Raw genomic sequence first — 24,065 nt, forward strand, 5'->3', positions numbered from 1 at the left:
TTTCCTGAGGTGAGGCCCTGGCAGCTGTTGGATGTGACCGGAACATGAGTTAGCCAACAGCTACCTTCCTGTGCCACAGCAGGTGTTCTGGATGTGGGAAGTTGGCACAGAGTTGGGCAATGTTGGTTACAATGTTTCTACTCCATGTAGAGGAGGGATGGTTCAAAGATCTTCTCCAGTGGTGACAGAGCAGCTTTGGCCTGACAGTCTATGATTTCTGACTGTGATTCTGTTCTGTGGCCTTCAGGCTGGGGTCACCAGCAGTTCACTGATCCAGCCAATGTCTTAGTCAAGGCTCTGCAGTAGGTTCAGACTCCTGGCCTTACCCATTCTGGGCCAGACACAATCTAACTTCAGCTGATCTTCTCGGCTGTCAGCTAGGAGAAACCTTTATCTCAGGAGATAAAAGAACCATGAAATGGATATGGAGCCATGACCCAGGTTTCTGGAAGATTGATCTGAATGTGGTGTGTAGGACAGGAAGCTCATTCATTCCAAAAGCAAGGATTCCAGGATTTCCACTCCGATTGACAAAAATCCAGGCTCTTTGAATGAATCATTGGTGTTGTGTTTTTAGTAAGAGCATTGGAAATCATGCAGCAAATCCTCCCCATGTTTCCCAAGGTTTGGGCAAGGCTATGCACCCCTCATTCACTCTGGGAAAGGTACTGGGTGCTCCACCTATGACTATAGATTCCCACTGCAGGAAACTCCCACATAGACATGGAAGATCCCCTGAGATCTACAAGCTCAGGTTCTGCAGTCCTTCAGGCTCTTTGCCAACTTTCAGTCAAACATGAAGAGCCTAGAGAGCTGGAATACAGGTTTCCTGCAGCTCTCCAGTCCTTTGTGGAAATCCCAGCAAACCCTGCATCCTCCACAACTGCTTTGGACCTGTCCCTGTCTCAGACCATTCCTCCACATGTCACCTGCTGGTTTTCCCTTAGGACTGATCACCTACTTCCTCAAAACTCAGCTCACTTGGCTCCAGGAGCCTGCATTGCCTGCCAACTACTACAACACCTTGCTGTGCTTTTCCAGGGAGCCCAACGACCTAAGGCTTGGTGGATGGCGGAGTGGGGATAGGAAGCCTTCTATTTCAGCTATTCAGTCCTGTCAAATTAAGCAGCTCAACCTAGAGCTTAGGCTCCAACACAGAGGAGCATATACACAGCAGAAGGAGAGAGAAATGTGGTAGGGAAAGGTCCAGACCCACTTCTGGAGAGTAGAGAGTGGGTCCTGGTTCTGGGGAGGAAGGGGAGGAGGTAGGGAGGGAGTATGTGAGAAGGAATGTTGGTGTCTGCAGTGGGAGCAGCTGACAGTGGCATCCACAGGGCACCTCATAAGGCCCTCAGAATTCAGGGCGTGAGTCGGGACTCTAGATTATGAGATGAAGCCCAGAAACATGGAAAGCACCCTTGTTCCTGCTCCACCCACCAAGAGGATCAGAACCAGGCACTGGCTCAGCACCTGTCTGGAAGATCATTGCACTTGAATTCATGCCAACACTGTGCCTATCTGTGGTGCTTTAATTGTTGCGCTGTTTCACTGCTGGTCTTATAAAGGGAAGCCAGGGTGAGACACAGAGAGAGCCAACTTTCCTTTCTTCTCCAGGTGAGAACCCACAGCTTCCTTCCAGCTCAGATCCAACCCCTTGTGAAGAAGGGCTTGGTATACTGAGAGCGCACATCTGCCTTGTGGGTTGGCTGCTGGCTGCTGGGAATGTGGCTTTGGATCTGGGAGATCCGTGCCCTTATTTAAGAGTCTGTTTGTCTCAGAATACGATGGTCAAAGGCTCTCCATACACTGACAGGCTCCCTGGCTCTGCTCCCTGGAAGTCTTTTCTGCACATTGCCCATCATCCATTGCAGCCTGGGGAGCTCAACATCTTCCACACCATGCAGGAAGAAAATGCCCTGCATGGAAAGCCTCCCTGGGGAGGAAAGCTCATTTCCCCTGAGGGCCTTCTGGGTCTCTTTCCAAAGGAATGGATGACGATGTGCATGCATGAGTGAGCGGAACTGCTGCCTGTCACTTGGGCTGTTCGGTGACTGGGTTTCACTTTCTGGGCATTCTAGGTTTGTCTACAGTGTCACCATGCCCCTGCCCTCCACCCTGAAGAGCATCTTCACCTTCTGTGTCTCAGCTGCCTTCCTGCTCAGCACTGTGGGTAAGAATGCACCATCCTTCCTCCCAAAGCCAGAAGGGTGAGGTGGGAATAAGGTTCCTAAGGGCGACACTGCTGGCCTGGAGCCTACAGGGCTCCACCTGCTCCTGGAGGTAGCTTTGCGGCAGCTTGATTGCTAGGAGTATTCTATTGCAGACTTCAGCCGCCGTGCTCCAGGGCTGTCTTTCTCAGATTTGTCTTTTGAAAATTTTGATTCCTTCTTAGAGAGTTACACATGTACACAGTGCTTCTCGGACGAATGCACCTCTAACCCCTCCAAAACCTGCGAGACCTCCCAGGGCTGCTTCAGCCACAAGGAAGTGCTGGAATTTACAGGTAAGCCACACCTGCTTCCACCTCTGCTCCCAGGCAGATGAGGCAGACAGGAGGAGGCCCTGGGAGGGAAGGGCTGGCCTAGCTCAGAAACATTGGAGCCTTATTCCCTCAGGTAGCTTTCCTGTACCCCTCGTCTGCCCACAATGTCCCAGCAGCACAGAAATCCAACACAGACTCTCTGGGGACAGGGCGGGATGATCCTGTTGCCTACTTCATTTCCTGCAGCCACTTGGCAAATGAATCTGCTTCTTTGTATATGTGATCTTCATTTCAGCCACAACTAGCAAGGGGCCCCCAAACTGCCCCCTTTCTGAGAAGCCCTTCCTCTGTGCTCTGCCCTGGGGAAGGAAACCAGGCAGTTCTCTGGAATCATGGAAAAGTTAAAGACTAAGTGAATAAAGACCCTGGCTCCTGGAATGCCAACTGCTAACCTGTCCTCAGTCACCCTGAACCTCAGGTGCAAATTCTCTTTGGGGTTTGGCTCTTTGCAGAGCAAAGTGGTGGCCTTTACCAGGTTAAAGGCTGTTCTCCAGGAGCCTGCACCCCTCTGGCCTTCTCAGCAACACTGGGGAACAAAATGACATTCAGCTACAACCGCCAGTGCTGTGACAGTGAGCAGTGCAACAAGGAGGACATCCCCAGTGAGTGCCCCTCCCCACCTGCTCCCAAGGCTGGGGTTTGGCTTCTGTCTTTTCCCTAACCCATCTGTTTGACAGTGTCCATCTGTCGAAGACACCAGGTGCTTTCCTTGTTGCCCCTTCTCCTCTCCCAGGTGCTCCTTAGTGGCCCAGCTCTATGGATTGGCAGGGGCTGACCCTGTGGGTTTTCTCTAAGGGCGAGCCTATGGCTTTAAACCCTAGCCCCAGCCAGTCCAGCAGAGACCCTGTCCTCTTCTGCTTAGTTCCTCATCTGTTCAGCAGCATCTCTCTACCACAGGTTATTTTCCCTCCCATCATCCAGCTGTTTTCCCCTAGCTGGGCACAGAGGATGATGGATGAAGGGAAAGGGAACACCAGACTCTTGTGAGATCCCTTTGTTTAAAAATCACGCTTTCCACACCAAAAACCTCTTCCTTCACCGTGCTAGTTGTACTTTTTCTGAGGGATCTTGGAATAATTCTGCTATTATGGAATAGTAATACTCTTAATAGTAACACTCTTAGCAATTTTTCTTCTTATTGCTCAACATGAAAATTACCTTTCTTCATTCAGTGTCTCCAGTAGACTCCAAACTCAATGGCATTGTGTGCCCTGCTTGCCTCAGTTAAAAAGGCCAGACCTGTGACCCAGTCTCCTTGTACTGCACAGGGGAGGAGAAGAAGTGTGTTGAAGTGGCCAGCAAAGGTATGGCCCTTCCTGAGCACTCTGCTGCTCCTCTCTGAGGGTGCAGATCATGAGCATCCTTACCCCCAGTTCAGAGGTCTGGATGGGGCACAGCATGGTACTTCTGACTGTGGGTGTCTTGTGGCATCACCGTCATGTTGGCAGCAGGTACTCTGATCACTGAGGGAGGACCTGACTCCCAGCTCAGCTGCTTCTGGCAGTCTTAATTGCTCTGAATGGGGGCCTCTGCACAGACTGTGGGCTCCTCAAGGCACAGAATCTGGTTTGCCACAGAGGGAGTGATGAGATACACAGAGAGGGAATTCTCAATAGTTTAATCTCTTCAGTGATGGGTCAACATTTCGACTTCTTGTGATGATCCCAGAGGCCAACCTGAGTCCAACCTGAGGCAGCATGGGAGGCTGCTGCCCAAGGCTCCACTGCCAGGAAAAGGGAACTGTGGGGCCTTTTGAAATGTTGAACTTCAAAGTTCAACATTTACACATGGTAAAGGGGCTTCTGGTCCAAGGACTGGGCTGTACCTGCAAGGTTTGGATGAAGTCATGGCTGGAAAAAGAGGAGAGGTCAGGAGAAAAGCAGAGAAAACGAGGCCTCCTCCTACAACAGACACTGAGACTTCCGGACACATGTATGACTGAACTATTGAGGAATGGTACCTTGGCCCAGTGGCAAGGAAGGGGTGACACTCCAGCTCTGGTTGTCATCCTCACTACCATTGCTATTTCCCCAACCCCATGATTGGACACTTCAGTTTCACATGGTGTCATTCTGCAATCACTGAACCCTTTGTAATTTTTCTGAGCTACCGAATGTCTGCCTGTGGTGAAGGGCTCATGTTCCATTTAGAGAGGAGGTGGGAAAGTGGGGGTGGTGCAGTTAGGTGCAGCCCTGTCCATTCTTTCTTGATTAACAGGTAAAAAGCTTGGTGGAACTAGGAGCTAAAGGAAGAGACAGAGTTTGATGAAGCTGAGGGCAAATTGTGACTTTAAATGATCAAGCAATATTCAGTGCACGTATTTATAGATAAATGAAATAAGGTGATGGTAAAACAATTGATATAAAATATAATTATCATTCGGTAACTGGTAAATAAGTGAATTCTAAAAACCTATGATAGTTCCGATTTATGATTAAAATTGTAATCCTGTCTCTTTTGCTAAGAGAAAGAATTAAGTTTCAAGTATTTTAATTTTATACTCAGTTATATTTTTTTAAAGAGGATTTTGAAAGCCAGTTTGAAACCAGCAGTCTAAAGGTGCTGTGACTAGAGGAGTACAGGTGAATGAGGGCAGTGGGGTGTCATGTAGGACACAGCGGAGAGCTGGCACTATCCATAGGGGGACAGTCACTCTGCCCCAGTGTAAGACAGGAAGCGTGGACATGCTGTGACTTTTCACAATTGTTGTCACAAGGGACTCAGAACCCCAGGAAGGAAGGATCTTGCCTTAAGGGAGGGCCACACAGCTCCCTGGTATCACCAGAGCAGCGATGGTAAGGAAGAGGGCAGGTAAAATAGGAGGTTTCTAGGTGAACACACGAGGTCCAACCTGCAGTCTCCTTCCCTGCCTGCATCAACCACATCTCTCTTAGAGCCCCCAGAAGCCATGGTCTCATCTCATACCTGAGTCTTCAGGGTCCTTTAAGGACACTTGCACTCTGGATGGAAAATAGGACAGAGCAAGTGAACCTGCAGACTTTGGGTGGAGCTGGAACTGTGCTTGAGGTTCTCCTGTGAAGGCTGAATCATGTGTCCTGGCACGCTGAGCACCTGGTTTCCCAAGGAAACCAGCATGAGGATGGGAAGGGGAGAGAAGACTAGAGACAAGACTGACTTCTGACCCTTTCTCTTTGGCAGTCATGGCTAATAACAAAACTGAGTTCTTTGCTATGGGCTGTGTAACTGAATCCGCCTGCAACCTGAATATGGAAATACTGGGTGGTGCAGAGATCCAAACAGAATGCAAGGGCACGAGCAGCGGGAGCCCCCCACTGAACTCCGTTGCCTCAGCTACCCTGACCAGTCTCTTCCTGCTGAAAGTCTTGCTTTGATTGTGGGCACTGGAAAGTCCATAATTCAGTAAAACGTTAGAGGCCTTGGATGGTTCCCTTCCCCCAGCCTTTCTCCACAAGGACCGGATTAAAAAGCTGGTGTTTCCATAAATATGTGTAGAATTACTCATCTGCAGTTACGTTTTAGAAGTCCTTCTCTTTCCCTCGTGCTTGCTTGCCCACCCTGAGCAGCACAGCCTGGGGTTCTGCGACGCCATCTCTACAATCCCTCCTTCATCACAGCCCAAGTCCTCACCACTGCTCTGGACAGTTTCTCTCAGTCCAGGGTAATGATTTGGATGAGTGATTCACAGTTCTGAAGGGTCCCTTCCCACAGTTCATATACTCCCAGGTACAATTGAAACCCTCCTCCATGTGTGTATGGAATTCCTCCTGTATACTGTGGATGCTTCCACTTCCAAGTGCGAGTGGGCATAGGGCTTAGGCCTGTGAGGTTGTTCTGAGCCCATGGCACAGTGTGGAGTGACAGCTCCAGGGTCCCCAGGACTGCTGTGTGTGCTCCCGTGGCCTGGCTCTAGGAGCCCTGCCTCCACTCTGTGTGACACCTGGGAAGAGGCTGGGGGCACCATAGAGAGACAGCCTTTGAAGAATTCAGATCTGTGTCATGTTCTTAGCATGCTGACCCCACAAGGAAGCAATCCTGTGTCTGTGCATGATGTGATTCTCCAAATTCAGTTCATCTCCTACCCTAAGCAGCATTGCAGGAGCCCTTTGAGAGGGCATCTCTGTGATGCTGTGTTTGAGAAATTTTCTGCTACTATCTCTGCAAACAGTCTTCTTATGTCCTTTGTGTTGCCTCCTTTTTTGTTGACAACTATCAGCCTTATATTGCTTTTCTTTGCATCATCTTGCAGCTATTACATTATTTCCTGATTCTTTGTTGTTTTTAAGATGCTTTCTTTCATAATCACTAGATGCATTCATGTCTTCAAGGTCTGAATTTCTGTCTTCAGTTTCACTTGTGTGATTTGGCTAGCTTTCAGTGGAATTTTTGATTTCCTGATTATCACCTTGAATCTGTTTCATGTATTCTAATTCTTTCCTGTTTTGTTCATTCAGAGTTTCCATCATTTTCCTATGCTCATCTATTTTTTACTCCATGGCTTCTTTGGAGATATTCACCAATACTTTCATTATGTTTATCACTTCTGTTTTTAACCTGAGAAATTATTTGTGATCTGTTTTCCTTTATAGCTTCCTAGAGTTTATTTCCTTCTTTCTGTTGTTCTCATTTCAGAAATTTCAGGTGTGTGATTTTTAAATTCATCCAACTCTATGTGCCTTGGACTTGGTCTGGATGGGTTAAAAGGTTGAGATTGCATTTTGCTCTCTCATTTTGGCATTTTCCTGTGCTCCTTTGAATCAGGTGGATACCAAGTCATAGTTGCTTCCTGTTCTGGTGGGCTGTCTGACAGGAGGCCTCACTGAAGGTGGCTGTTGGTTCTGGGTCACTGGGCACAGACACCCAGTTGCCCCAGGCTTCACCGAGTGTTTTTGGATGCCTGCAGGTTGCTCTGCACAAGGTTCCAGTCCCTGTGGGCCTCAGAGATGGATCCCAGGTATCAGTGGGTCATAAGGAGCAGGCTCCCATTCCTAGAAGTCCTTACCAAAGGTTCCCAGATGACTCTAAGTCCTTGGACACAGACTGCCAGTCCACACAGGCCTCTGAGATAGTGTCTGGGTATCAGTTGGCCTGTAGGTGCAGCTTCTCAGTCCCCAAGAGCCTCCCCAAAGGTTCCTAGATGACTGTGGGTTGCTGAGCATAGACACCTGGTCCTCTCAGGCCTCAGGGATGGTTTGAAGGTGTGGGAAGGTCTCTGGATAAAAGTTTTAGTAATATTTTTTCTCACTTTTCATTATAGGATAGCTTGTTAGATGTTGGTCAACTCTGTCAGCCGCATCCAGAGAATTCTTATAATCACTGAACACTACTGGAATTTTTTAGTTTTTTTTCTTTCATGTTCTATCATTTCCATAGTATGGATAGTTGACAATAAGAAATCGTTTTTGTCTTTCCAAATCACAACACAGGCCTTTCCTCTCTGATATGCTAACATTTCTCCTTTCTTCAGTTTTGCAGATCTTTTGACACTTCCTTCCTGTTCAGTCTTAGTGTCTGAAATATGTCTCATTTTGTTAAATTTTTTAATTTTAAAGTGATTAAAACAAAACAATATAGGATTTCCAAAGAAGATGATAGGAATTTAACAATGGTCACCATATTTCATACTGTTATCTTCAAAATAGTTGCTCAAATTACCAACACAGGCATGTAAAACAGATCAAACAATATAAGCCCTCACAGTTTCTTTCCATGAAGCAGTAGAATTAGTAGTACAGTTACCTTAGCCATCTTGTGAGTTATATGTGTGTATGTCTATCTATCTATCTATCTATCTATCTATCTATCTATCTATCTGTCTGTCTGTCTGTCTGTCTATCTATCTGTCTGTCTGTCTGTCTATACCTATATTTTCCCCTTTTCTTTTTTTCTCTTTTTCCCTGTCCCAGTTGTTCCTTTCTTTGGGGTGATTTCTTTCCCTTTCACAATATCTAATGTACCATGTACCTACTGAATCTTACTTATTTTTTAATTTCTTACACAGAGGAGGGAGACAATATAATGGTTATACAAAAGAGTCTTATTTCACTTATGAGAATCGTTTCTAGTGGCATCCATTTACCTATAAAAGCCTCAAATTTATATTCCTTTGTAGCTGAGTGATACTACGTTGTATAAAAATACCACATATTTTAAAATCCATTTTTCATTTTCCTGGCATTTGCTGTGTTTCTACAATTTAGGTATTACAAATTGTGCTGCTGGAAACATGGGTTCCACATACCAGTGTTCTTTGATATTTTTAATTCTTCTGAGAAAATACCCAGAAGTGAATAGCTAGATCAAATGGTGCCTCTAATCCCAGCTTTTTGAGTAATTTCCACACTGATTTCCACAGGGGATGGACCAGTTTACACTCCCATCAACACTGCACAATGATTCCTTTTTCCACACAGCCCCACAAGCATTTGGTATTGGTTGATATCTTATGATGCCTTTCTTTCTGCAGTGAGATGGAATCTCAGTGATATTTTAATTTGCATTTATCCAATCACCAATGTTGTTAAGCATTTTTCATATATTTGTATGCCATTTGTATTTCTTGAACTGTGTATTTAACTCAGTGGCCCAATTTTGGACTGAGTCTTTGAATTTTGGGAGGTCCGACTTTTTGTAATTCTTTATATGATCCAAGTAGAAGTCCTCTGTCTGAGGGACACTTGGCTAAGATTTTTTCCCAATATGTGGGCTTCATTTTCACTCTGTTGTTGATTGTTTGACATACAAAACTTTTTAGTAAAATGAGATCCCAGGTATTGATACTTTGAAGTACTTCCCATGAAGTTTGGTTTTTGTTCATGAACTCTTTACCTACTTTTATGTCTTCAAGATTTCTAGCTACCTTGTCATCTAGGAGATTGAGTGGTTATGTTTTAATACTTCGATCTTTCATCCATTTTGACATTAGTGCATAGTGATAGACTGGGTTTAGTTTTAGTCTTTAGCATGTGAAAAGCCAGTTTTCCCAGCACCATTTGTTAAACAGGCCATCATTCATCCAGTGGTTATGCCAACATGTACTCTTTGTATTGTGAAAGAACATTACTGAGTTCTGAAAAAGTATAAATATTATATGTAATATACTTTCATACATAGAAGATTGCATAGATTGCAGCACAGAACTACACATTATTTTCCAAAAATAAAATAAATGTGAATTAGTATGTGAAAATAACCTGAGCTTATTAGATTTCACTATAAACAAGCATCACAAATGAATACAATGTTCTAAATTTAAAAACAAGTAATCAATGTAAAACAAATTGACAGATGTAAGAGTATCTGAGGCAAACAAGAGCCTCGTTGTCCCTCAGACAAAGGACAAATACTTAGAACTGAAAAACATCAGGCTGCCCAAATTCAAAGACTCAATCCAAAAATAGGCATCTGAAATGAACACGCACTTCTCAGATGAAGAAATAGAAGTAGGAAATAAACACATGATGATATGCTCAACATTACTGGTCATTCAAGAAATGCAAATTAAAACAGCACTGAGATTCCATCTCACACCAGAAACAATGGCTGTCATCAAAAATTTCAACCAATATAAAATGCTGGTGAAGCTGTGGGGGAAAAGGAACATTTTCCCCACTGCTAGCAGGAGTGGAGACTGCTGAAAACACTGTAGAAATCAATGTAGACATTTTTCAAAAACCTAGATTGAAAGTCCCATTTAATCCAGCTATTCCCCTTCTGGGTATTTTCCTAGAAAAATTGAAAATGTCATGCCACAGTGATATATGTGTCTCCATGTTTACAGCAGCACAATTTGCAATAGGTAAATCTTGAAGACAACCGTAATGTCCATCAACTGTAGAATGGATAAAATGATGTGGCATTTTTATACAATGGAATATTACTCAGCTATACAAATGGATAATCTTGAGGCTTTATAGGTAAATGGAGACAAATTGAGACCATAGTCACAAGTGAAATACATCAAAAAAAGAAGGAGGAGGAGGAGCACAAGAAGAAGGAGAAAAAGAAGAAGAAGAAGAAGAAGAAGAAGAAGAAGAAGAAGAAGAAGAAGAAGAAGAAGAAGAAGAAGAAGAAGAAGAAGAATTATTGACTGGTTGAAAGGAAATCTGCCCTAGTGATGCTTGGATAGCCAGGACATAAAGAAGCACACTGCCCAAGTAACAGTCAGGTAAATGCCTAAGTAGTTAATTTGATCATGATTCAGGAGATTCAGTCCATGGTCAGCAGGCTCCAAACCAGGAACATTGTGGGGAAAGGGCATGGCATAAGAAACTTGCTTGCCCATGGTTTCCAGGAAACCATTTGATCCACTTATCAAAAAGGAGCCTGGGAAGGAGATCTGTCTCTCTTTCAATGACATGTACCCCCCAAACTCATTATAGAATCTTCAGCTAGAGACTCATCCACTGATCCATCCGCTGAGTAGAGAACCATACTTTAGTGGTGTGTCCCAGCTAGCCATATGTGTCCTGGAGAATCCAACCTCTGCCCTGTCAAGTGCCAAGGCAATATATATGGCTCAAGGAGAAGCCTGTGTTTGAAGGAGCCCAACAAAGTGACCTCTGCCATTAGTGAGGAGCCAGATACCTGAAGGAGGAGAAGAGACCCACCTATCAGGTTTTCATCACTCCAGGAAACTTAGTTTAGAGGAACTCATGTGACTGGCCCACAGCTTTGCATCATATTGCAGTCAGTCATTCAGTGCAGGAAGGGGCTCAAACTTAATCAACTCATCACGAGTATATAGAATTCAAGTAAATCATAACCAAAATAAATTCACACCCAGGCAAATAATAATTTAGATCCTAAAAATTCAGTACAAGAACGGAATATGACAAGATGTCAAAGAAATGAAACAGATCAGTGTGTAAAGGAAAGCCCATCAGAATCACAGTAGACTTCTCAACAAATGCTCCATACAAGAACAGCTTGGAGAAAACTACTTCAAATCCTGAAAGAAAACAACTTCCAATCAAGATTGATGTACTTGAAAAACAATCTTTCAAAATATACGGAGAAATAAGATACTTTCATGATAGAGAACAACTGAATGAATTCATGACCAGCAAACCCATCCTACTGAAAGATGCTCTAGAAAGGAGCAAAGATGATCACAATTCCAATAAAAACAACAAAAAGAAAGCACCAATCAGGGCATGCACTTAAATAGAGGTAAAAAGTAGAAAACCAACAACAGAAAGATAGCATAACAAAGTCAACACCTGTCAGTTATAAGCATCACTGTGAATGGCCTCAATGTATCAATTAAAGGAAACAAACTGGAAGGGTAGATCAAGAAACAAAATGAAATAATTTGCTGTGTGAAAGAAACATTTAAGTCAAAAGGAAAAGCATAGAATGAAAGTCAAAGGATGAAAACACTAGTCAGGAACCCAGGAAAAAGCAGAGGTAATTAATCTGAAACCCCAGAAACTACACCAACAGATTTCTAAACTTAATCATCAAATTCAGCAGCATAGCTGCTTACAAAATCAACACTCACAAGGCAATAGCTTTGCGGCATGCACCAACAAGCTCAGAGAAAGAAATTAGGGAAATCACATCTTTCCCAGTAACATCCCCAAAATGACATATTCAGAATCCATTCAACAAAAAAAAAAAAAAATCAAAGATCGAGGTACTGAAAATTATACTATTCTGAAAAAAGAAATCAGACAGGAATTCATTAAATGGAAAGGTATCTGTTGCTACTAAATAGTAACAACCAATATTGTGAAAATGACTATACTTTCAAAACTGTTGTACAGATTTAGTGCAATCCTAGGCAAAATACCATCTGCATATCTCACAAGTCTAGAAAAATACATTCTGAAAATGCATGTGAAACCAGGAGAGACCTACAACAGCAAGAGTCATGGTGGGCAACAAAGGTAAGCCAGAAGGCATCACAGTCACTGAAATTATATCACAAAATTGCTCAAATAAAATCAGCATGGTACTGGCAAATAAACAGACCTGAAGATCAACTGAACAGAACAGAAGTAACAGATACAACTACAAACACACTCAGCCACCTTATGTGTGACAAAGGAGCAAAATATGTTCAGGGAATAAAGCTTCTTAATAAGTAGAGCTGGAAAAATTGGTTGTTCTCCTGCCAAAGACTTAAACTGGCCCCAGGCCTATAGCCATGTGCCAAAGTAAAGTTAAAATGGGAAAACATCTAAATATTAAAACAGAAACATCAAATGTACTGAAAACCATATAGGTGGAAATTTTGAGGACATAGTGATAGGCAGAGAGTTCATGGACAAAAACCAAACTGCATGGGGAGTATTTCAAGGAATCAACAACTAGGATCTTACCTTATTAAGAGTTTTTGCACATCAAAGTAAATTACAAACAGAGTAAAGAGACAACCAATCATTCAGAAAGGTTTTTGCCAACTGTAACTCGGACAAAGGACTTTTATCTAGAATGTACGAAGAAGGTCTGGTGAAGGAGAGCTTGGAGATGGGCAGAGCCCGGCACCATGGTGACATCAATTAGTCACCCTTGGCGTGGAGAGAATTGGCAGGGTTAGCTGATGTCGAACTATGTCTCTGGATGGGACCCAATAAGCAGATACAAAATTGTCGTGACTCTGTGATGTCCACAAGGTACAGCCTAACTTGCGATTGACTGGCACAGAGGCTCGAGGCTAGCCTGCACCATCACTACATCCCTGAGGGTACCTCACATAACAGCAAATTGGGGAGGGCGGCAAAACTCCAGTCAGCATGCTTCCAAAAGACCCTAAGCAATCAGAGAGGGCCACAGACCCCCAGGATACACGAGTCTGCAAAAAACCAGAAACATAAAAAGAGATAGAAATTTAAAAAAAAATCTCCAGCTGCTGAACCTGGGAAAATAAGTCCAGAAGAAGTAAATACAGAAGAGAACCAGTGCAGTAATCATGCAATATTAGACACAGCATCAGCAGAAATAAATACCTCCATGACCTCACAGACGAATTTAAAACTGTACTTCTGATCCAAGTGAGGCAAGATATAAAAATATTAATTAAAGAAATGATAAACCCTCCCAACAGAACACAGATGAAACAACAGAGGAACTCAGAAAAGAAAGAGAAACCTGTGATGAAGAATTTAAAGATAACCTAGAATACATGAAAGAGATCCAGAGATTAGTAGGAAACTAAAAACTCCATTGAAAACTGGCAAAATGCCTTGACAGAAACTAAAGTTAGCCTTTCACAACTTGAAGAGAGATTTATGAAATACGATTGCAAAAGAAAAGACCTCTTAAAAATAATGAAGAAACAGAAAGAAACAATTCAAAGGCTAGAAAATGACAAAAGGATACATAACTTAGGAATAAAACACATGAGTGAGGAAGCAGGAGTAACCAAAAATGAACTACAAAGAATATTCACAGATATATTAAAGGAAAACTTCCCAAGCATAGGAAAAACAAATCATATCCAGATAAATGAAGCATACAGAACTCCAGCCACCTACAACCAAAACAGACCTATACCCAGACATATAATAATCAAGATTCCAGAAATCTACCAAAAGAACAGAATACTAAAAGCAGCCAGGGAAAAGAAGTAGATTACCTACAATGGAAAAGTTATCAAAATAACAGACTTATCAACACAAACTCTCAAATCCAGAAGGACATGAGGGGAAATAGTCCAAGCCCTGAAAGAAAATAATTTGCAACCAAGAATGATGTACCCAGAAAAACTCTCTCTAAAAATTAATGGAGAAATAAGATGTTTCCAAGACAAGGAGGAACTGTGGGAGTTCATGGCCATGAACCCAACCCTACAAAGAATGCTGAAGGACATTCCAGAGTGAGAGAAGAAGGGATCCCAGGATTCCAGCAACAGTGGCAGAGAGGCCTCAATGAATGGGGCAGACAGTGGAATGTGGGAGTAAGGTGGACAAATTATAGCAGTAAAGTGGAGTAGCAGACATGAGGCAGAGATGGTAAGCTATAATCTTTAATACAGATAGCCTTAATACTCTAAAACAAAAAAAAAGCAGGCAGAATAGATTAGGAGGCAGTCTCCATCGAGATGCTCTGAATGGGAAATACACTCAACCCGATGGAGGGTTAATAAACTGAAAGTCAAAGATGAGAAAGCAAAGCTATATGTGACAGGAAACCAGATAGAAATAGGGTTAACTCATCTAGCATCTGCAGGTAGATTGGAAAGCTATGACACTTTTGGGCAGTGTAGAGGAAGGAAGGAAGGAAAATCCTATGACTTTAGTGAGTAAAGGAGTACAGCTCAAGATCAAGGTCAGGGATAGAAAGGTTCAGCAACACTCAAATAGACAATGGGCTGGCCCCCTAATCTAAAAACTAAAGGGGCTAGTGAGACCCAAAATGTACAAAGCATCCTGAGAAGGGGAAATGTGAAAAATAGCCTAAAACAGGAAGGCAGAGGTCACTGTTAATAGTGTATCAGGATTTAAAAGTCACAGTAGTCTTATTGCTCTGTTTAGTTTGATTATATTTTGTTCTGGTCTGTTCACTCATATCAGATTTAAGGACACAGATATCTAACCCAAAAATAGTAGGTTATACCATGGTAACTATCCTCAATTTCCTATTAACTTAAACTCAAACTCTGTATTACTTATATTGTCTTACTATGTCTGATCTTAGTTGAGTCTGGTTTTTTAGACCACGGGTTTGCCTTGGCTGATTTTCTTCGAATTTGGTATGCTTGATAGTATCAAGTCTAAAAGCAGAGGCAACTATTCTGAAGATGATAAGATGTAAAAGATATCCATACCGGTTTTGATTATTAACTGCTCTCAAGTCCCACAATGTTTTAAAAGTTGTTTTTTTATAAAAATGGCTACATAATACTGTGCTAACCTATATTAAACCTGATGATGTGGACAAGTCTATTAAAAATAACAAGAGAAGGCATAATAACTAACACTGTATTAGATGATTAGATCATCTAATACAGTGGTCTTAGGTGTCTTTTTCATTGCATGTTTTTCTAGGTATTTGTTTTGTTGTCTCGTTATGATCGGGTTTTCCGTATAATACAGAGAGGATAGATATACATGTCGAAATTCACACATGGGAAGAGTTTTTAAACTATTTATGGGGACAGATTATGTAATGCAAGATGTAAATAACAGATACTCTGAAGAAGAAGAGACACTTCAAAACCCAATGCTCACTCCATAATATTATGATATAAAATCTATCAATACTATTATTCACTCTTCAGAGTGATATTGGTCTAGTCTCTTAAGTTCAATTTCAGCATAGGTAAAGAGAAGGACAGCTACTACGAAGAGAATGAGAGACATTATGGTAGTCATTATTGACTTCCTCAATGTCAGGTCTTGAAGACCTAAAAAGCCTTCATCATCCTGTAATGATTTGATCAGTTCTATAATATGCAGTATATAGTCAACGTGTGTGAAGATGGGGACGACTATTTGGAAGAAAACTACAGACAACGAGATAGATAGTGAAGATCTCCAGTGGACTTACTTTGAAATCTGTATTACTTGAAATTGTTTCTTTATGAACTTTTTTGTTTTGATTTGATATGTTTACTCTTACTCTCTTTAAGATAAAAAACAAGTGTGTAGGACTGATAACCATATTACTAAGTTTTTGTTGGAAAATTGAGCAGAACTGTTGGCTGTGTCACTATTTGAATGTCACTTTATATGCTTTAATTTTGTAACATGAATAACTATTTCTAGAATGACAATATGTAACTTATCAACTAGTGATTTCTTACTGTTTATTCTTCTGTAATTCTGTATTATTTCTACCCTTTTTTCTTTTTTGGTTTTTCTCCATGTTTTTGTATTTTTTTCTCTTTAAATAATAATAAAAAAATAGAATGTACAAAGAACTGAAAAACTCAAGCCCTCATACTCAAGACCCAATCCAAAAATAGCTATCTGAGAAGAATATACAATTCTCAGATGAAGAAATACAATCAGGAATAAATATATGAAAAATGTTCAGCATTATTGATCATTTGAGAAGTGCAAATTAAAATAACACTGAGGTATCAGCTCACTGCAGAGAGGATGGCTAACATCAGGAAATCAACAAATAACAAATGCTGGAAGGGTTGGGGGAAAAGAAACTCTTTTGCATTATAGGTGGGAGTGTAAACTGGCACAACCACTGTGTAAATCTGTGTGGAAATTCCTCAAAAAACTAGGATTAGAGGTTTCATCCCACCCAGCCATTTTCTTTTTGGGTATTTTCCCAGAAGAATTGAAATCATCACACCAGAGCTATATATGTGCTCCTATGTTTATAATTGCAGAATTTATAGTATCAAATCTTGGAGACAACACAAATGCCCATCTTCTGAGGTATGGATAAAAAAGATATGCTATTTTTGTTCAATGAGTACTACTCATCTATTAAGATGGGTGAACTAGAGGCTTTTATAGGTCAATGGATATAACTAGAGAACATAACTAAGTGAAATAAGTCAAATTCATATGTGTAAATACCATATTCTCCCACTTGTGTAAGAAACTAAAAAGCAAATCAGATACAACAGTTACAAAACATATAGTGATAAGGATAGAAACTGCTCAAAGAGAGATCATATTCTTTGATCTAGTTGGCATGTCTGTATCTGGTCACCTGAGCAACTATTCTGAAGATGACAATATGGAATGTAGCAAACACTGTTAAATTGCTGTCATCTTGTTTTGAAATCCTATATCACTATTGTTTTGTTGTTGTTATTGTAATTTAGCTTTTGTTGTGGTTTTTTGCTTGTTTTCTTGATGGATTTTTTATTTTTCTGTACTTTTTTCTCTTTAAAATAAAAAAGAAGAAACCTATAATGAAAAAAAGAAGGAATACAGAGGAAAAAGAGGCAAAAAAGAAAAGATCTAAAAACAAAAGAAAAACAATCACAAAATATAAAACAAAACAAAGCAAGACAAAATACAACCAAGGAGAAAGGATAACTAATTAGGCAAACAGAAAACTAAACACAGTAAAATCCCTCTGCTGCTCACGGGTCTGCAGTAGTGTGCATGTTAAATCCCAGAAGTGTGCTGCACACTGCAGCTAAGTTTGCCACAGACTTCTGCTGTCTGTGGAGCTGATCTTGGCCTCTGGACATAGGGCCTGGGACTGTCAGTGGGGTTCTCCAGAGCCCTTAAATACAGACTGACTCACCTGCTGATTCTGTGCTGAAGCACAGTGCTGGTTCAGTTCACTGACCCACTGTAGCCTCCTCAGGGTGCCCCAGACCTTTCCCTGGTATTCATCTCACTGAGGTCTCAATGTTCACCCCTGCTGGGGCCTGGCCTTGCTGCTCACACCTGTGCACCCCTGCAGGGCCTAACTTATTTTACTATAAGTAATGAAGTCTACTTTTAGGTTGTTTTACGTCTGTCTTTTTTCTTTCTTTCTTTCTTTCTTTCTTTCTTTCTTTCTTTCTTTCTTTCTTTCTTTCTTTCTTTCTTCCTTTCTTCCTTCCTTCCTTCCTTGCCTCCTTCCTTTTCTTTCTTTCTTTCTTCCTCCCTTCCTTTCTTTTTGTTCTGAGGATTGACTGCAAACACATTATTCATCCATTGTCCTTGTGCCCTGTCCCTCAGTTTTGAGTTCTTGTTTGCTGTATGCTGTAAATATGTCATCCCAGACTGTCAGTTGTGGCTTTGGGTATGGTACTTTTCCCTGAAAATTAGGATTGATTAATATAATATGTTTTTTTAAATGAACATGAACCTTGAGTGTGTTCTTTTTCTTCAAACTGGGAAGGCCAGGTTCACCATCAGAGACCACCATTAGGGCAGCATAGAAACTAGTGGCCCCTTAACCTATTACTCATTAAAACTATTGTTTGTAGCTTCTTCAAAGTTAGCTAGGGACATAAAAACAGATTTCGTAAAAACTGTGACTCTTCATTTGGGCCTGCAGAGGCCCAGAAAGTAACTAAAAGCTCTTCATTTTGTAAAACTCTGGGTCAGAGCCTTTTTGGCTCTGCACAGAGGCATGGTAATAATTTAGGGGGTATCTGTGTAAATGTTGGCAAAACAATGTTAATACTCTCCATGTACCAGGCTAACTCACCCCTCTTCAAAACAGAAGGCACCAAGATAAAAGCAGGTAAAGTTATTGTTGGGATTTACAGGGACAACCAGTGATCAGCACTTATAGTGTGTCCAAAATCTCTTCTCCCCAGTGATGCCCAAAGGTCCCCACTCAACGTGCACTCCAGCAAAACTTCACATGACCAAGACTGCCCAAAGCAGAGAGGTCTTCTTATGTGAATACGGTCCTCCTCCAGCCATGGGGTTCCTTCAGAGCTGGAAGCCTGGGCAGATCACAGTCAGCAGAGCCCAGCCCCCCACAGCACCCTACACCTGTCCCTTTGGTTTGTTGAAGGGCCAGCCTGACCCTTGCCTTCAGACCTGTGCCCCTTCAGTCCTCACAGGGAGCCCCTTCCCTACTTTCCCTCTCCTTCCTTTGTCAGGGGCAGCTGGATCTGTGCAGATCTGGCCCCAACTCCATTTTCTCTTTCTTTCCAGTTAAAGGTTTTTCCTCCAAATTTAAGGAAAATGCATCTTTCCATTGTCACTGAAGCCACAACTTTATTAGCTGGTGACAGAAGCACTGTGGCTCATCTAATATCACCTGTAAGTATGTAACTGTGCTTAATGAATTCATTTTCACTTATTTAAGTTGTTAACTGGGTATGTTTTTTCAAGGAAAAGTAGGAAGTATAACAGAAATGAAGCACAGACCTCTGAACAGACCTCTGAACTGTTTCAGTGGCAGAAGTCAGAAACAGGACACTGCGTTTATTTATTTTAGTATAATGTTATTTTTGTGTACTCACCTTTTACTTATACAATAGTTCTTTAACCATTCTATGCATATAATCGATTTCTTTTGTCCGATTTTATTGCTGAATATTTCCAGGATGGTGTTCAATAGCTCTGCCTTGACACTATTAAGTATCTTCAGGCCAAGGAATTAGGTCTAGGGACCAATCCTTGGCTTCTCTATTAGCTGTTCTCTCTTCTCTCTTGTCCCCTTATTTGTTTGCTGCAAAGCACCATGGAAGAACAGAGGAGGGGCAAGGGTAGGCAAGGAGGAGGTTGTGTCCTGAGACCTGATGAGTTTTCTGGCTTGGATCAAGTTTCCTCTCAAGCTGAGGCACTGTCTGATTTAAGTTACACTGGCTCTGTGTATGCAGATTTAAATTTTCTTTGTATGTAGATTTGGGAAAATGCACAGTCCTGGGAGTCTCACCACTAGATGGAGATACTGCATTTAGCTATCCAGAAGGTGGCACAAAGTTGGGGCCTTCAAGAGCACACTTACTGAAAAGATTAGCTTAAAAGTGTAACCAAGGACTTTGAAAACAGAAAAGAAAAAGAAACCAAAGACTTTGTACAGGGATGAGGCCAAGGCACCTTGAGGTCATTTCAAGAACTGAACAGACACTGCCCTTCGTAGGCTCAAGGGTGCAAAACTGAAACATGTCAGCTGTGAAGAAAGCCCGTGGGGTATTCTCTCACTGGAGATGTCTAGGGAATCATGACCTAAAGCTCAGCTATGCAGGTAATCAGAGACCACCACAGCCACGGCCCAACGGGACCCCAGCGGCCACTTCAGCAGCAGCCAACACTGGCATCATCCACATGGTATGGGCCTGGGAGACTCAAGAGAAGCACTTGACAGGTCACACTCCCTGGCAGGAGTCTGTGACAGTATGTTGCCTAAAGCTGTGAGAATGAAGCTGAAGGTTCAGGGGAGACTCCAGGAAGGCAGAGATGCCAGGAGCATGGAGTAGCTGCTGAGTGGGTTTTTGTTGTTCTCTTTTTTCTATATTGCTGTCTTTTTTCTTCTCTTTCCCTTTTCTTCCTTTATCTTCCCATTCTTCATCTCTCCCTTTTATCCTGCATTTGGTGTCTTTACATGTGTGGAGAATAAGAATGAATCTCAGCACTGCTTTTCCTTAGTAAGCCAGGGTAACCTGACCCTGGGTATAGGCAACCCAGACGTAGGCTGTCAACATATCACCAGGTCCCCGTGTCCTCAAAGCGTCCTTCACTCTCCATTACACTCCTGCTCCTCTGCTGCCTTCTGTCACGCCCACAAGTATCCCCTTAAATCTCTCCAATGCTGAACTTTTACTCCATTGATGAAAAGTTATCAAAATAATTCCAAGGGCCACCCTGCCTGCTCTTACCTGCACATCGATAGGTATGTTTTATTTCCTCTTTTCACTGATGCACTCCCTTCCTTTTGCTTTATTTTTGCTTCCTCCTCCATTCTCATCTAATCTATCCATTAACTGCAGAATAGTACAGTATCATGGAGCATGGATTAAAAAGTGAAACTCTTACAAAATTTCTAATACGCATGATTGGTAGATGGTTGGACCTGTTGATGTTGTTATAACTATTAGACATCCTGTCCTTGCAACATAGCAACAAGGCTCCTTGCAACATACAAGCCAGGTTGTCACAGGCTGAAGTTGAGCATCCTCAAGTCCAAAATAAATAAACTGTTCCACCCTTTGGTGAAATAAGTTTGCAAGTTCACTGACTCCCATCATGGAAAAGGAATTTTCAGGACATATCAGTAGGAGACAAGAGAAGATCTATTAGAGATTTTGAGATGAGTCATACTATGAGCCAGAGCTGGGTATATTTAAGGGGTGTTTTTGAGATGGGTGACCTAAGACGTGTATTTTCCCTGCCTGTCAGGTGACCCCACTGGCAGGTTACATCCCAGTGCAAGCCATCTACATTCGAGCAAAGTTCAACCTGCTGCCCAGCAATATTGCTACTTTTTTTGAGAAAGTGCTATTTACAGATGAACAGAACAGGGCCAGAGCCCAGATTTACAGGCTTAACTGTGTCCCTAAGACTTTTTGAGATTTCAGAATAAGTTTCTTGTAAGGGAAAAATGCTTGAGTAAATTTGCGTCTTATAGCTACAATTTAAAATACAATTTTAAACTCTTCATTTCCTTGGTTTTTTCCCCTGCATAGTTTTTATTTCTTCTATCTTCACTATTAAACTGAGTAGGTTTAAGAGGTAAATAAACACCAAAATCCACACGACAATCATGCCAGTCGGAAGCAGACACTAACCCAACACCTCTTTATTCCAGGACAAAATGTCTTCCACTCTAATTGAATCTCAACCCTGAGCACAATAAACAATAGCAACATAAGAAAATGAAGTAAAAATGTCTCCAAAACTCTCAGCTCCCCAAAAGCTGATCCAAAGGGCAAATGTGGTGAGAAAATTAAAAACAAATGGCTGAACTATATTCAGTGATAAGAGAATTGTTATTATGATACAATTTCTTCTATCTAAGTGGATAATAGATTTAATAAACAAAATGACCAGTGAGTTTAATGAAGGCAATCATAACCGAGCTCATATAATATACAAAAAAATGGATAATGTGCATAGTAAAGAATTGGAGTCCGTGAAGTTGTACCAATCAGAAATCCAGGAGACAAAAATCTTATTGATTGTATGAGCAGCCCACATGACCATTGTGAAGAGTTTGTTACTGGTGTACAGGAAGGCTATTAATTTTTGAGCATGGATTTTTGTATCCAGCTACACTTCTGAATTTGCTTGTTAAATCTAGAAGTCTTTGGTAGAGTTTTTGAGGTCTTGTAAGTAGAGTATCATACCATCTACAAATAACAGTGGTTTAAGTTCTTTCTTTCCTATCTTTCTTCCTTTTGTTTTTTCTGTTATCTAATTGTACGAACTGAATTTTCCAGGACTGTATTGATTAAGAGTGGAGACAGTGGACATCCTTATCTTATTCCTGGTTTTAGAAACAAAGCTTATAGTTTTAGTCCATTTCATGTGATAGTGGCTGTTGTTTTGTCGTAGAAGGCTTTTAGCAGATTGAGATAAAGACCATCTATTCCAATTTTATGTAGGGTGTTTTTCATAAATTGTTGCTGAACTTTATCAAAAGCTTTTTCTGTATGTATTGAGATAATCATATGATTTTTGTCTTTGGCTCTTTTAATATGGTGCATTACATTTATGGATTTATGTGTATTGAGCCATCCTTGCATTCCTAGGATGAATCCTACACAACCAAGGTATATAATCATCTTGATAATTTGCTGCATTCTGCTTTCCAGTGTCTTATTAAGGATTTTTGCATCTGTGTTCTTTAGAGAGACTGGTTGGTAGTTTTCTTTTTAAAATAATATTTTCTTTCAGGAATGATTTTGAAAGTATTGCTTTCCTTTCAATTCCACTAAAGTGTTTCAGCATTAGTGGCATTAGATCATCTTCAAATTTCTTGTAAAATGGAACAGTGAATCTCTCAAGGCCTGGGATTTACTTTATTGGTGGTTTTTAACTACATTTTCAATTTCATTGATTGATATTGGTTTATTTAGGATTTTTATATCTTCTTGATTCAGCTTTGGTAATTCATGTGTAACTAGGAGTCTGTTCATTCCTTCTGTATTTTCCATTTTATTAGAATACAAGTTTTCAAAGTAGGTATAGATGATATTCTGGATTTGTGCAGAGTCTGTTGTGATTTCAGTCTTTTCATTATTCCTAATTGTGTGGATTTGAGTCTTTTTCATTCCTTTTTTGATAAGGTTGGATAAGGGTTTGTCAATTTTCATTAGTCTTTCAAAGAACCAACTCTTCCATTCATTGATTCTTTGCATTGTTTCTTTTGTCTCCAGTGTGTTAATTGCTGCTTTAATCTTTATAATTTCCTCCTTGGTATGGGTTTTTGGCTTAACTTGCTTTTTTTTCTCTAGAAGTTTGAAGTTAATCATTTAAGTAATTTATATGCACATGCTCTGTCTTCCTGATATCAGTATTCACTGCTATAAATTTCCCTCTTAAGACTGTTTTTCATTGCGTCCCAAAAGTTCTGGTGTATTATATTTTGATTATCATTCCACTGTAGAAGCCATCTAATTTCTTCTTTAATTTCATCTGTGACCCACTGGTTGTTCGGCAGTGTACTATTTAATTTCCATGTGTTCATGAAGTCCTTGTGGATTCTTTTTCCATGGATTGCCAATTTCACTGCAGTGTGGTCTGATAGTTTGCATGAGATAATTTCAATTCCTCTGCATTTACTTAAGCATGTTCTGTGAGCAATATATGGTTTATTTTGGCCAACTTTGCCTGTGCAGCTGAGAAGAATATGTACTCTGATGTTGTGGGGTAGAATACTCCATTGACATCTTCTACTAAGTTCACTTGTTCAAAAGTTTGATTTGTTCTAATATTTCATTATTGATTTTTTCATCTAGTTTATTTGTCTTTTTGTGGCAGAGGGGTATTGAGGTCTCCCAATACAACTGTATTAGGCCTTATTTGGTTTTTCATGTTTGTTAGTAATTGTTTTATATATTTGGGTGCCCTGGTATCTGTTGCACATATATTTATGCTTGTTGTCTCTTCCTCTTGGATTTCTCCATTTATGAATTTGTAATGACTTTCATTGTCTTGCTTAATCAGTCTTGACTTGAAATCTGCTTTGTCTGAAAATAGAATAGGTACCCTTGCTTTTTTCTGGGTGC

The 24,065-nt window shown here is 41.1% G+C and overlaps 1 protein-coding gene across 7 annotated transcripts in view; it reads left to right on the plus strand.

Annotated features, from left to right (window-relative positions):
- The first annotated feature begins 1,459 nt into the window (after window positions 1-1,459).
- The window catches only part of LOC101788319 (protein RoBo-1-like), a 36,088-nt gene continuing 13,482 nt past the window's right edge, over window positions 1,460-24,065 (plus strand). For 2 of the 7 annotated variants that reach the window (XR_010046379.1, XR_010046380.1), the window contains exons 1-5: window positions 1,461-1,614; window positions 2,079-2,170; window positions 2,393-2,503; window positions 2,995-3,144; window positions 19,045-19,152. Coding sequence is in view for 3 of the 7 variants with exons in the window: in XM_063245255.1 (XP_063101325.1) it covers window positions 2,098-2,170; window positions 2,393-2,503; window positions 2,995-3,144; window positions 5,702-5,895 (528 nt within the window). In the remaining 4 variants the exon portion in view is untranslated. Of the gene's footprint in view, window positions 1,615-2,078; window positions 2,171-2,392; window positions 2,504-2,994; window positions 3,145-3,714; window positions 5,517-5,701; window positions 10,604-19,044; window positions 19,153-21,643; window positions 21,774-24,065 lie in introns of those variants that run through there. The other 5 variants (XR_010046381.1, XR_010046378.1, XM_063245257.1 and 2 more) reach the window with 5 other exon arrangements.

This window comes from Cavia porcellus, unplaced genomic scaffold (genome assembly GCF_034190915.1).
Source record: "Cavia porcellus strain 051 isolate PalLab524CR breed Dunkin Hartley unplaced genomic scaffold, mCavPor4.1 scaffold_2, whole genome shotgun sequence".
NCBI classification, from domain to species: Eukaryota; Metazoa; Chordata; class Mammalia; order Rodentia; family Caviidae; genus Cavia; species Cavia porcellus.